The sequence below is a fragment of the Aotus nancymaae genome, unplaced genomic scaffold, assembly GCF_030222135.1.
Source record: "Aotus nancymaae isolate 86718 unplaced genomic scaffold, 86718_ANA_hifiasm-v0.15.2.pri h1tg000009l, whole genome shotgun sequence".
Classification (NCBI taxonomy): Eukaryota; Metazoa; Chordata; class Mammalia; order Primates; family Aotidae; genus Aotus; species Aotus nancymaae.
Window position 1 is genome coordinate 6574985 of NW_026988420.1, and position 14869 is coordinate 6589853.

Here is a 14869-nt window from a genome sequence, read left to right on the forward strand (position 1 = left end):
TTCACTATTGATTTTGAAATATATTGGTCCCAACTTAAAGAGAATTCTCTTTAGTTGGCCTTTTCTGGTTCAGATTCTCATCAAATAAGTATATTTCAATGATCACTTTAAACAAGTTTCCATTCATCTTACTTAGACTTAGTTTTCAGTTTCTGCCTGGGTTTTAATAAACATTGATGTTGTTTTCTTTATTAAAGACTGAATTCACTCTTCATGTAAGGAATGATTGAAAAATCATCTTTTCCAGATTAAGGAGAAGGAAGAAGCCCAGCGAGAGTACCGAGAAGCCATGAGCCGGGGTGACGGCGCTTATCTGATGAGCCAGGATGCCCCGGTATGGCTTGGTGTGCGTGCTGCATGCATACACGAAAGGGAAAGAGTCCAAACGGGACTTGAAATACACAATTCATGCTAGAGGCTGAGATAATTTACACTGTTGTAGGCCCCAGAATTTCACTTGCTGTAAGTTAGAGGAAGCCATGCCAGTTAGACCCATTTGATTTATCTAAACAAAGGAAGAAATGGCCTCAGTAGTTCCAGACAAACAGGAAGAGAGCTAGGCCCATCATTGGGAACTGAGTCTCCCAGAAGGAATGACAGACAAAAATATAACATTTGAGGTATATAACTTTCATCTTCTGAAAAGAGTGTGATATATTGTCCAGGCACGGTGGCTCACACCTGTAATCCCAGCACTTTGGGAGGCCATGGCAGGAGGATCATCTGAGGTCAGGAGTTCAAGAAGAACCTGGCCAACATGGTGAAACCCCGTCTCTACTAAGAATACAAAAATTAGGCCGGTGTGGTGGCGAGCACCTATAATCCCAGCTACTGGGGAGCCTGTGGCAGGAGAATCGCTTGAACCCAGGAGGCAGAGGTTTCAGTAAGCCAAGATTGTGCTGTTGCATTCCATCCTGGGCAACAAGAGCAAAACTCCATCTCAAAAAAAAAAAAAGTGTGATATATTTACAGTTTTCCTGGACATAAGCTCACCTAGCAGATGGTCCAGTCATAAAGCAGGGAGACATTTCTGCCGGGTCCTGCGCAAGCCCAGCTCCTGTGCTTTTAGGTGATTAGCTCTAGCAGGGACGTGACGTGGACAGTGTGGAAGAGGGAACAGCTGGCAGGTCCACTAGACTACTTTCCTTAAATACCAGATGTTTCCACGAGGCCTCTGGCAGGTGCTAGATCGTGTGTAGTCAGCATCTAATTCTACTGCAGGTATTTTAGTTGTTTTTGCAGATGGGGCCGTATGTTTGAGTGTCACCTCTGAGGGTGACACATTGCCATGGTGTTTTGAAAATTTAATGTTTGCCGGGGCTATGGGCATGTTGAAGATTAGTATAGATCTAAGGGGTAAATTATTGCTTTTGACATCTAAGATATCCACTTTCAGGATGGGAATAAGCAATGAAGAGGTGATTATTGAACAGTTAACAATGTTAGTTCCATGTATGGCCAAACTATGTATAGAAGCCTGGGGTTCATTTGAGAGGCTGCCACTTAATACTGTCACGTTATCCTCCTATGTGAGTTGGTGAAATGTTTCCTCCTCAATACCTACACATTTCCCTAGGAATATGGTCACAAGAAAACAGTCTTCGCAAAAGATATTACCTATGGGTAAAGTCTGATCAGAACTATTGCTAACCCAAGCCTTCAGGTCTCCCAGAATGTATTGACATCTTGTGACTATAATGTTCTCATATCATAATATATGGTTTTCATGTGTTGTTATATAAATACCATATATGCTAGGTGCAGTGGCTCATACCTGTAATCCCAGCAGTTTGGGAGTCCAAGGTAGGAGGATCACTTGAGCCCAGGAGTTTGAGGCTGCAGTGAGCTGTGATCATACCACTACACACCAACCTGGGCAACAGAGCAAGATTCTGTCTCTAAACAAACAGATCTTAGCGTAGGAATCCCTCCATCTAAGCTTTGCCTGCCTTCCCCCAGGAAAGATCCATGGTTTCATTTTCCCATGGCAACCTGAACATATTTGTCTTATAACTCTTAATATACTATTTGTAAATATAGATGTCTAGCTTGTAATCCCCAATATTTAAGTGTGGAAGTAACAGAAAGGGATGGTTAATGGTAAAATAAAGAGAAAATGGCGGTGCCGAAACCAAGGATGAAGTCAGTGCCCTGCTGGGATGACTCATGTCCTCCCGATTGCCAGATTAAATGGCAGTGTTTCCAAGACCTCGATTTGTGTGACCATTTGATGATTTTCTCCTTTTCAAAACATCTAGACTGACTTATTACCATAAGCCTATACTATTTAGATAGCATACTGTCGAGTTTTGTTACTTTATCCAATCTGATAGTTTCTGCACTTTGTATTGTTTAGATCATTTTCATTTCATACAATGACTGATCTGGTGGGATTTATATCTACCATTTTGCTAGTTGTTTTCATTTGTACTATTTGTTCTTTGTTCCTTTCCCTCTCTTTTCCTGCCTTCTCTTGTGTTTGTTTTTAAATGATTCCATTGTATCTTCATTATTGGCTTATTAATTCTCTCTCTCTTTCTCTCTCTCTCTTTTTTTTTTCTTGAGACAGAGTCTCACTCTGTCACCCAGGATGGAGTGCAATGGTGTGATTTTGACTCACTGCAACCTCCACCTCCTCAGTTCAAGTGATTCTCCTGTCTCAGCCTCCCAAGTAGCTGGGACTACAGGCACATGCCACCACACCCAGCTAATTTTTGTATTTTTAGTAGAGATGGTGTTTCACCATGTTGGCCAGGCTGATCTCAAACTCCTGACCTCAAGTGATCCTCCTGCTTCTGCCTCCCAAAGTGCTGGGATTACAGGCGTAAGCCACCATGCCCAGCCAATTCTATCTCTCTTAAAATGTTTTTATTGATGGTGTGCTAGCTCATGCCTGTAATCTCAACAATTTGGGAAGCCGAGATAGATGGATCACTTGAGCCCAGGAGTTCAAGACCAGCTCGAGCAACATGGTGAAACCCTGGATCTACAAAAAATACAAAAATTAGCCGGATGTGGTGACATGTGCCTATAATCCCAGGTACTTCAGGAGCTGAGGTAGGAGAATCACTTGAGCCTGAGAGGTTGAGGCTGCAATGAGTTATAATGGCACCACTGTACTCCAGCCTGGGCAATAAAGTGAGATCCTGTCTCAAAAAATTAAAAAAAAAAAAGTTTTGATTGTTGCTGTAAAACAACGTGTTAAATATGTGTTAAATATGGTAGCCACTGATTACATGTAGCTATTTACATTTAAATATAAAATAAAATGTTTCACTTGGCCAGTGGCTATCTTATTACTTAGTGCATATATAGAACATTTTTATCATTGTAGAAAGTCACATTGGTCAGCACTGCTTTAGGGTTTACTGCTATATACATTTTAACTTACTACATTCAGCCTGCAACATTATACTACTTCATGTATAAGAACCTTACAATCAGTATACATTACATTACAACTAGTCTATTTTCGTTTTTTTCCAATACCCTTTGTGATATTGTTGCTGTGTATTTTATTTCTTCATATGTTATAAATCCTACAACGTGTCATTATATATTCAACTATCTTTTTTTAAAATTTTAAGTTCTGGGATGCATGTGCAAGACATGCAGGTTTGTTACATGGGTAAATATGTGCTGTGGTGGTTTGCTGTACCTATCAACCCATCATCTAGGTATTAAGTGCCACATGCATTAGCTATTTATCCTGATGCTCTCCCTTCCCCCTTCCATGTCTTTGCTATTGTGGATAGTACTGCACTGAACATACACATGCATGTATCTTTATAATAGAATGATTTATATTCCTTTGGCTATATACCCAGTAATGGGATTGGTGGGTCAAATGGTATTTCTGGCCAGGAATGGTGGCACATGCCTGTAATCCCAGCACTTTGAGGGGCCAAGGCAGGTGGATCACCTGAGGTCAGGAGTTCGAGACCAGCCTAACCAACATGTTGAAATCCCATCTCTACTCAATACAAAAATTAGCCGGGTGGTGGTGCATCCTTGTAATCCCAGCTACTTGAGAGGCTGAGGCAGGAGAATCACTTGAACCCAGGAGGCAGAGGTTGCAGTGAGCTGCGATTGTGCCATTGCACTCCAGCCTGGGCAGCAAAACTCTGTCTAAAACAAACAAAAAGGTCTTTGAGGACCACACTGTCTTCCACAATGGTCGACTAATTCACATTCCCACCAAGAGTGTAAAAGCATTCCTATTTCTCCACATTCATGCCAGCGTGTTTCTTGATTTTTTTTAATAGTCACCTTTCTGACTGGCATGAGAAGGTATCTGATTGTGGTTTTGATTTGTGTTTCTCTAATGATCAGTGATGATGAGCTTTTTTTCCATATGTTTGTTGGCCACATATATGTCTTCTTTTGAGAAGTGTCTGTTCATGTCCTTTGCCCACTTTTTAATGGGGTTGTTTGTTTTTTTCTATTAAGTTTGTTTTAGTTACTTGTAGATTCTTGATATTAGACCTTTGTCAGATTGCTAGACTGCAAAAATTTTCTCCCATTCTGTAGGTTGTCTGGTCACTCTGATGATAGTTGTTTTTGCTGTGTAGAAGCTCTTTCATTTAATTAGATCCCATTTGTCAATTTTTGCTTTTGTTGCAATTGCTTTTGATATTTTCATCATAAAATCTTTGACCATGCCTATGTCCTGAATGGTATTACCTAGATTTTCTTCTAGGGTTTTTATACTTTTTGGTTTTATATTTAAGCCTTTCCATCTCGAGTTAATTTTTATGTAAGTTTAAAGAAGGGGTTGTTTCAATTTTCTGTATATGGTTAGCCAGCACCTACAGGGAATCCTTTTCCCATTGCTTGTTTTTGCCAGGTTTGTGAAGATCAGATGGTTGTAGGTGTGCAGTCTTATTTCTGAGATTGTTATTTTGTTCCATTGGTCGATATGTCTGTTTCGTACCAGTAACATGCTGTTTTGATTACTGTAGCCTTGTAGTATAGTTTGAAGTCTGGTAGCATGATGCCTCCAGCTTTGTTCTTTTTGCTTAGGATTGTCTTGGCTATACAGGCTCTATTTTGGTTCCATATAAATTTTAAACTAGTTTTTTCTAATTCTGTGAAGAATGTCAGTGGTAGTTTAATGGGAATAGCATTGAAGCTATAAATTACTTTGGGCAGTATGGCCATTTTCACAATATTGATTCTTCCTATCCATGAGCATGGAATGTTTTTCCATTTGTTTGTGTCCTCTCTGATTTCCTTGAGCAGTGGTTTGTAGTTCTCCTTGAAGAGGTCCTTCACTTCCCTTGTTAGCTGTATTCCTAGGTATTATATTCCCTTTGTAGCAACTGTGAATGGGAGTTGATTCATGATTTGGCTCTCTACTTGTCTGTTGTTGGTGTATAGGAATGCTTGTGAATTTTGCACATCGATTTTTGTATCCTGAGACTTCGCTGAAGTTGCTTATCATAAGCTTAAGAAGCCTTTGGGCTGAGACGATGGGGTTTTCTAGATATAGGATCTTATCATCTGCAAACAGAAACAGTTTGACTTCCTCTCTCTTTCTATTTCAATAATCTTTATTTCTTTATCTTGCCTGACTCTCCTGGCCAGAACTTCCAATACTGTGTTGAATTGGAGTGATGAGAGAAAGCATCCTTGTCTTGTGCTGGTTTTCAAGGGGAATGCTTCCAGCTTTTGCCCATTCAGTATGATATTGGCTGTGGAGGTTTGTCATTAATGGCTCTTATTATTTTGAGGTGTGTTCCATCAATACCTAGTTTACTGCAAGTTTTTGACATAAAGGGATGTTGAATTGTATCAAAGGCCTTTCTATATCTATTGAGATAATTGTGGTTTTTGTCTTTAGTTTTGTTTATGTGATGATCAACTATCTTTTAAAGCAATTAAAAATAAGGGGAAATGTCTTCTACATTTATTCTCAATTTTATTATTTCTGGTGTCTTTCATTTCTTTTTTTTTATTTTTATTTTTTTTATTTATTTTTTATTTTTGAAAGAAAGAAAGAAAATGAAGAAGAAGAAGAAAAAGGAAGAGAAAGAGAGAGAGAGAATGGGAGTATTGCTTTCTTGCCCAGGCTAGAATGCAGTTTAGTAATGGGTATTGAAAACCTCTTTTATACCAATAATTATACTTGATGCAGACAGGAAGGAATAAGGGAAGAAAATAACAAACAAGCAGCCAACCAATATTTCATTTAAACCTATAAAATGCTATGCGATTACTGAGGAGTGATTTACTTCCAATTATGTAGTCACTTTTGGAATAGGTGTGAGGTGGTAATGTATGTTTTGTGTATTTGAAGTGGAGAGTTCTGTAAATCTTTATTAAGTTTACTTGTTCCGGGTCTGAGTTCAAGTCCTGAATGTCCTTGTTAATTTTCTGTCTCGTTGATCTATAAAATTGTTAGCTCTTCTTGTTACATTGATCCTTTTGCCATTATATAATGTCCTTCTTTGCCTCTTTTGCTCTTTGTTGCTTTAAAGTCTACTTTATCAGAGGTGAGAATTGCATCTCCTGCCTTTTGTTTATTTGTTTATTTTTACTCTCTGATTGGTTGATAAATCTTCCTCCTTCTCTTTGTTTTGAGTCTTTGTGTATCGTTGCATGTGAGATGGGTCTGGATGCAGCATACCAATGGGTTTTGGCTTTTTATCCAATTAGAATATATATATAGGTTTAATACTGGCATTTGATGCTAGCTGGCTGTTTTGCCCATTAGTTAGTGTAAATTTTTCATTGTGTTAATGCTCTTTGCTTGTTGATATATTTTTGGAAAGGCTGATATTGGTTGTTCCTTTATATGTATAGTGCTTCTTTCAGAAGCTCTTGTAAAGCAGACCTGGTGGTGGTGAACTCTCTAAGTACTTGTTTGTTCTCAAAAGATTTAATTTTTCCTTCGATTATAAAGCTTAGTTTGGCTGGATAGGAAATTCTGGGTTGAAAGTTCGTTTCTTTAAGGATGTTAAATATTGGTCCCCACTCTTTTCTGGCTTGTAGAGTTTCTGCTGATAGATCTGCTGTAAGTCTGATAGGTTTCCCTTTATGAGTAACCTGACCTTTCTCTCTGACTGCCCTTAGTATTTTCTCCTTCATTTCAACCCTAATAAATCTGGCAATTATGTGCCTTGGGGTTGGTCTTCTTGAAGAATATCCTTGTGGTGTTCTCTGTATTACCTGGAGTTGAATATTACCCTGCCTTGCCAGGTTAGGAAAGTTTTCCTGAATGATATCCTGAAGAGTATTTTCCAACTTGGATTCATTCTCTTCATCACATTCAGGTACACCTATCAAACGTAAATTAGGTCTTTTCACATAGTCCCATATTTCCTGGAGACTTTGCTCATTCCTTTTCATCCTTTTTTCTCCATTCTTGTCTTCTCGTTTCATTTCACTGAGCTGGTCCTCGACTTCTGATATCCTTTCTTCTGCTTGATTGATTCGACTGTTTAAACTTGTGCATGCTTCGTGAAGTTCTCGTGTTGTGTTTTTCAGCTCCATCAATTCACTTATATTCTTCTCTAAATTGTCCATTCTCGTTAACATTTCGTCAAACCTTTTTTCAAGGTTCTTAGTTTCTTTGCATTGGGTTAGAACAAGTTCTTTTAATTCACAGAAGTTTCTTATCACCCACGTTTTGAAACCTGCTTCTGTTATTGGAACACACTCGTAATCTATTAAGCCTTGTTCCGTTACTGATGAGGAATTGCGATCCCCTGTAGAGGGAGAGGCATTCTGATTTTGAGTATTCTCTGCCTTTTTACGCTGGTTTCTTCCCTTCATTATATATTTATCCATCTGTCGTCTTTGCAATTACCGACTTTCTAACTAGGTCTCTGAGCTGACGTCCAACTTGTTGATTCCCAGTGCCAAAATCTGAGCAATCCACTGCGCCGGCCAAAACAGCGGTGTTAAGATTGATGGTGCTTTTCTGCCCGGGAATCTCTGGACTCTGCACCAAGAACTGGCGCACTAAGGCACCAGCAAAACCGCCACGCCGGCCACAAGAGTCGCCCTGGCGACCTATGGGGCTCCTCTGCTGGGAATCTCCTAGTCCGTGAGCAACAAATATTCATCTGAAAGTGTGGCGTCCTCTCGTTCTCTGCGCTTTCACTGGGAATTACAAACCTGAGCTGCTAGTGATCAGCCATCTTGGATCTCTCTCTCATTTCTTTGTATAGATACAAAGAAATCTTCCTTCTGCTTGAGAAGTTTGATTGATTGATTGATTGATTTTTAGTGCAAGCATGCTAGCAAGGAGTATGTTCATTTTTTATCTAACAAGACCTTTCACCTTCATTTTTTAAAGATATTTTTTGCTGAACATGGGATTCCAGGTGACAGTTTATTTGTTTTCCTTTCAGCAGTTTAAACATGTTACTTCGTTGTCTTCTGGCTTGTAGGATTTCTGACCAGACGTCAGCTCTAATTTTTGTGTTGTTCTTCTGTATGTGAAAGTATGTTTTCTCTCAAGCTCCCTTCGAGATTCTCTTTATCTTTGGTTTTCAGTAGTTTGACTATGATGTATTTATGTTATTTTGAAAAATTATTGCTTATCTTGCTTGGAGTTCTCTGAGTTTGGATTGTCTCACATTCATTTTGGGACAGTCTTGACCCTTATATATTGAAACATTTCTTCTCCCTCATTCTCTCTGTCTCTTTTCTCCTTCCGAGACTTCAATACATATATGTTAGACCGTTTGATATTGCACCACAGCTTTTGGAGCTCTATTTTTTCACTTTTATTTCTTGTTGCATTTTATTTTGGATAATTTCTATTGACCTAACTTGAAGTTCATTCATTCTTTTCTCAACTATTGTCAGTCTGCTGATAGGCTTGTCAAATTCTTCAACTTTGATAATATGTCTGTTTCTAGCATTTCTGACATTTAAAAAATACAATTTAATTTCTCTAATGAAAGGGTCCATCTATTCATATGTATTCCTCACCTTTTCTCTATGTCTTTTCATATATTAACTATAGTCCTGTCTGTTTATTGCAGTGTCATGGTCATCTCTGAATCTGCCTGTTAATTGCTTTATCTTGACATTGAGTCATTTTTTTGCTTGCTTTTTTTAAAAAAGGGTATATTTTGGAATTTGTGATTGAATGCTGGACATTGTATCTAAAAGAAGAAGAGAGACTGAAATAAATGGCATGTATGCCCAGAAATGGCAACTCCCGTTCTTTCAGGTTTGTGTAGGGGTTGAAGAGTTGAGTTTGAGTTTTGCTATTGTTATCATTACTCTCCGTTGTTATTATTACTCTTGGTCTCAAATGCCTCCAGTGCTGGGACGCCACTACCTTGTGCCTGTTGGGCCTGGATACGGAACAATTCTTACTGGGGTTCATGCTCCACTCCCACCTTTCAGCAGGCGCTGCACACCGTCCCACAGAGGTGGTTACAGCAACTCTTCCCCTCCCCAGTGCTAGGCTGCTGTTGCTTGATATGCTGTACTAGGCTCCTGGTGGGTCAGGGGCATTCTCCTGGTTCAGCCTCAGTCAGGCAGGGCCTGCAGTCCTGGACCTTAGGGTGGGAACTTCTTAGTATTTCTGTTCATTCTTCTACCTTAGTGGCAGCCAAATTCTGCCTTGTGTCTGTTAAGAGTTATCTAGGGGACAGTTTCCTGCCTTTCCCCCCGTTGTAGCAACCCTTGCTTTGGACGAGTACAGGGTCCTGGGCCTAGGAGGCTGTCATTCCCTGCCCCATCGGGAGGTAGCTATTTCTCTCAGAAGCATGAAGCTTTACCTGGGCACAGGGGTAGTAAGGAAGGCTTCTGATCCCTGGTTTGCTTCTGCCCCTTCCCGGCAGCCCTGTAAGTGAGAGTTTGCTGCCCTTCCCCCTGCAGCTGGAGGTTTTTGCATGTGGGGGAGGATCCAGGGAAGTGGTCCCAGCACATCCCCCACACCTGCTCCACAGAGAGGTGCTCTACGTGGTCTCCTGCCCTGCCGAGCCTTTCCGGTGGGCCCAGTGGAAGGCTGGAGAGATATGGGGAAAGGCCTGCAAGAGAATGCAAACTCCCCTTGGCTCAGGAGCTCCCAATTATCCTAAACCAGTAAGCTCACCCACTGTCAGCCAGGAGGAGTTCACACAGCTCCTGTGTCCCACCTGTCCCCTCTTTGGAATTCAGTTCACTTGGTTGATGAGTTCAAGACGAGTTATGATTTTGTATATTACGTGGTGTGTTATAACAGAAGTGACATCATCTGCATCCACCTATTCTACCCAGAAACAGAACTGCAATCCCATGCTATTAAGTGGCAGTCTCTTAAATGAACCCCAGATTTTGGGCCAGGCGCGGTGGCTCACGCCTGTAATCCCAGCACTTTGGGAGGCTAAGGAGGCCAGATCACAAGGTCAAGAGATGGAGACTATCCTGGCCAACATGGTGAAACCCCATCACTACTAAAAATACAAAAATTAGCTGGGTGTGGTGGCACGCACCTGTAGTCCCAGCCACTTGGGAGGCTGAGGCAGGAGAATTACTTGAAACTGGGAGACGGAGGTTGCTGTGAGCTGAGATTGTGCCACTGCACTCCAGCCTGGCACCTGATGACAGAGCAAGACTCTGTCTCAAAAAAAAAAAATGAACCCCAGATTTTTATACATACATTTCTTTTAAATGCTAGCACTATTAACTATTTAATAATCACCTATTTTTCATTTATTTCCATACAGCAAATGGATGTCTTTGATGTCAAAAGTAATAATTTAACCTTTAAGCCTAAATTAGTCCTAATCTAAATATACAAAATGTTCATGATACGGCGGTCAACTAGAATGGTGAACATAGTTGGGAATGTTGAGAGGATCTCTGCGAAGTTACCAGAAGAAAATATATCTAGCCCGTTTGTTCTGCCCTAGCTAGTCGTGGGGTTGTTGCCTTGTATAGTGATTATCAATATCCCATTAAAAGAAAGCTAAAGACTTTTTATTAGAAAATAACATGATAGGCTGGGTATGGTACCTCACACCTGTAATCCCAGCACTTCGGGAGCACAAGGTGGAAGGGTCACTTGAGGCCTGGAGTTTGAGACCAGCTTGGGTAACATAGGGATGCCCCATCTGTATTTAAAAATCAGCCAGGCATGGTGGTGCATACCTGTAGTCCCAGATACTTAGGAGGATGGCTTAGACCTGGGGTTTCAAGGATATATTAAGCTATGACTGCACCACTGCCCTCCAGCCTGGGTGACAGAGCAAGATCCTATCTCTAAACATTAAATAAATAAAAATAACGAGAAATTACCATAAGGTAAAATAATTAAGCAAGGGCCAAGCCTAGAAAAAACTGCCATGGTTCTACAGCTGCTGGCAAAAGTGGTGTTGGGTGCCATGGTGGTCAGGGAGGGTCTTCAAGAAAGGGCTTTCTGGAGGCCACTTGTGCAGCAGAGCCCACCTGAGCAGGGATGTCATACATACAAGCCCCCTGGGGCAGAGTCCATGAGTGCGTCTTCCCAGTTGAGCTGCCAAGGGGACCCCTCTCCATCCGGCTGCCACGGATATCACCCTGTTCCCACCACTGGTGAATGGCTTCAGGAGTCTCCGTTAGTCCCACCAGTGTGTCTTTTAGGTTTTATTACTGTTTTCTGAAGAAGAATTTGGCAGATTGTCATTCAGGTTGCTTAAGAAATATGTGGAGTTAGCTGGCATGCTTTCAAGTTGCAAGCTAAGTCATATGTTTCTGTTTCAGGACGTTTTTACTGTAAGTGTTGGAAACTTACCGCCTAAGGCTAAGGTTCTCATAAAAATTACCTACATCACAGAACTCAGCATCCTGGGCACTGTCGGTGTCTTTTTCATGCCTGCCACTGTAGCGCCCTGGCAACAGGACAAGGCTTTAAACGAAAACCTTCAGGTTTGTATGCATAAGATTTGAAGAAGCATTTTAGTGGCAGTGGAGAGAGAGTGGTGCAGGGATGTGGAGGAATTTATGCATGGGGAGAAAAAACGTGTAAAATGATATTTTAGGCATCAAGTCAATTTTACTGACATTTATGCATTTAGATACATTACGTTTGTAAAATGAAAAGAACAAAAGATACAGATATGATTAATAAGCATATTTTTATTCTGCTTAATCACTCAAAAAATGTTATATCTGTAGTGCATGTTCATCATGAAGAACTAGATAAGCATAGAGAATACAAATAAACCAAAATAAGAAAATTAAAACCATCATCCTTTATCCCATCGCCCAGATATTGCTACTGGCTAATGCTTTGGTATATCCCTCCAAACTTCCTACTTTGCATAGCACATGTATAAAATGTGTGTGTGTGTCTCTCTGTGTGTCTGTGTGTGTATACACACAGAGACATATGTTGAGTTGAAAATCTCTGTCAGAATGGTCAGTTGTATTTTAAAGTTCCTGTCATTCCATGAGCAAACTTTCTGTGTTTCACTACTTGAAAGTGAAACCAGCTGTCTTGCTGACAGTTGTGGCCTTGCCAAGATTACAAGCAGGTTAGAGTCTCATTGTGAAACTGAAAATATGCTTAGTTATACAAATGTATTTTTCTTTTAACAGGATACAGTAGAGAAGATATGTATAAAAGAAATAGGAACAAAGCAAAGGTTAGTACCTAAAATATAAAATCTATCAATTAATCATTCAATGGATATTAAATTTCCACTTAGAATTGTTTGAAATAATTTCAGATAGAAATTATTTGATCTTTCATATAGACTAAGATAATTTTCTCTTCATTTTTGGTAGCTTCTCTTTGACTATGTCTATTGAGATGCCATACGTGATTGAATCCATTTTCAGTGATACACATGAACTGAAACAAAAGGTTAGTGAATCTTTTACTTCTTAAGAGCTCTTCTTTAATACTACTTTTATTTTATGAAAGCAATGCAGGCATGTGGTTTAAAAGTGAAATAATGCTAACAACAGCTTCTAACAAGAAGCAGCAATCCTGCCTCTGACTCTCCCCAGTCCAGTTTCCAGAGGCAGTGAACCACTTAGAATATTTGAGCTGTTTCTCTGGTTTTGCCTACAGTTTTCAAATATTAATTTTTAATGCTTTTTCTTGATTCATCTGTTTCAGAAATTGTCTTTTGACTTCCTGTTATGGAAGGTGGACGTGTAGCTCTTACCCCCTTCACTCACCCTACTCCCTACTTTTCCTCTGCCCTTCAGGTCCTGAATAGCTAGGGCTACAGGCCTGTGCCACCACACCTGGCTAATTTAAAAAAAAAAATTGCAGAGACATGGTCTTACTATGTTGCTCGGGCTTTTTTCAAACTCCTGGGCTCAAGCGATCCTCTTTGCCTCGGCTTCCCAAAGTGCTAGAATTATAGGTGTGAGCCACCACACCCAGTCTATTTTCCTTTTTAAAATTCTGCAGGAATTTCCAACCTTCTCTTTATCTCTGGTATTCTGAAATTTCATAATAATATATTCATTCATTGTATGTAACTGGTGGTCTTTAGTTCTGAGAAATTTTGTTGTATTAAAAAAATTGTTCCTCTCTCTTGTACCTTTCTGCAGCGCCTTTCTCTCTTTTTTTTTCTTTATTTTTTTTTTTGAGACAGAGTCTCACTCTATCACCCAGGCTGGAGTGCAGTGGTGCTATCACAGCCCACTGCAACCTCTGCCTCCCGGGTTCAAGTGAATCTAGTGCCTCAGCCTCCCGAGTAGCTAGGACTACAGGTGCCTTTCTCCACACCTGGTTAATTTTTGTATTTTTAATAGAGACGGGTTTCCCCATGTTGGCCAGGCTGGTCTCGAACTCCTGACCTCAGGTGATTGTCCGCCTCAGCCTCCCAAAGTGATGAGATCACAGGTGTGAGTCACCACACCCAGCCAATAATTATGAAATTTCAGAATACCAGAGATAAAGAGAAGGTCTGAAATTCCTGCAGAATTAAAAAGGAAAATAGGCTGGGTGTGGTGGCTCACACCTGTAATTCTAGCACTTTGGGAAGCCGAGGCAAAGAGGGTTACTTGAGCCCAGGAGTTCAAGAAAAGTCTGGGCAACATAGTGAGACCCCTGTCTCTACAGAGTTAAAAAAAAAAAATTAGCCACATGTGGTGGCACAGGCTGTAGCCCTAGCTACTGCCTCTGCAGTGCCTCTCAGTCAGGCATCCCTGGAGCAAGCCCCTTGTTTTCTTATGTTTTTTTCCTATTGCCCATTTTTGTTGTCTTTTTGTTCCACTTTTGGGGCATTTTTTTTTCCATTTGCAATTCCAGCTGTTACACTGAAATTTTAATTTTAGTTCTCTTATGTTTCATTTGTCAGAGCTGTTTTCTGTTCTATGAGTATTCCTTCTTTCATAGCATCTTTGTGTGTTTCGTGGATACGCTATCCTCTCTCATCTCTCTAAAAACATTCATAATGCATTTTTTCTTCTCTTCCTCATGTTGTGTCTCCTCTCTTTGAGTTCCTTTTTTTCCCCTTCTGGCTTTTTGTTGTTTTTTGGCCTCCATGTTTCCTTAAATGTCTGGGTACCTCTCTCTGGATCCATCATTAAGACTGAAATGCAAGAAATCGACTGGAAGCTCTGGGGTGCTTACGGAGTTGACCGGGTCAGGTGACTGAGGGGCCCACGTTTTGGGATGCTGACCTCGCTACCCTGAAGGAAGCAGACTGTGCCCCAGTGCCCCGTCATGCCTAGCCTTCCCTGGCCTGATTCTATTTGGCTGAATTTCTCCAAATGATGAACTCCATATTCCCTTAGTGAGAGAATAGGGTGTCAGTGGTGCTAGCTGCTTGCTCACTTGGGTTGGGGAGGGGCCAGGGCCTGACAGCTTCATCCACATCTATTCACTAGGACCTGGTGGCCTTAATTCCCAGGACGAGGCCGGGCTGACCAGCCCATGGGTCTCCATAAGAGCCTCCACCACTCTGGCTGAGCTCCTTCC

General features: G+C 40.7%; 1 protein-coding gene across 5 annotated transcripts in view; it reads left to right on the plus strand.

Moving 5' to 3' along the window:
- Positions 1-14869, plus strand: part of PARP4 (poly(ADP-ribose) polymerase family member 4) — a 97350-nt gene that overhangs the window by 43784 nt on the left and 38697 nt on the right. For all 5 annotated transcript variants that reach the window (XM_012441892.2, XM_012441900.2, XM_012441925.2 and 2 more), the window contains 4 exons: positions 248-334; positions 11689-11853; positions 12526-12572; positions 12715-12793. In XM_012441892.2, the coding sequence (XP_012297315.2) occupies positions 248-334; positions 11689-11853; positions 12526-12572; positions 12715-12793 (378 nt within the window). The remainder of the gene's footprint in view (positions 1-247; positions 335-11688; positions 11854-12525; positions 12573-12714; positions 12794-14869) is intronic.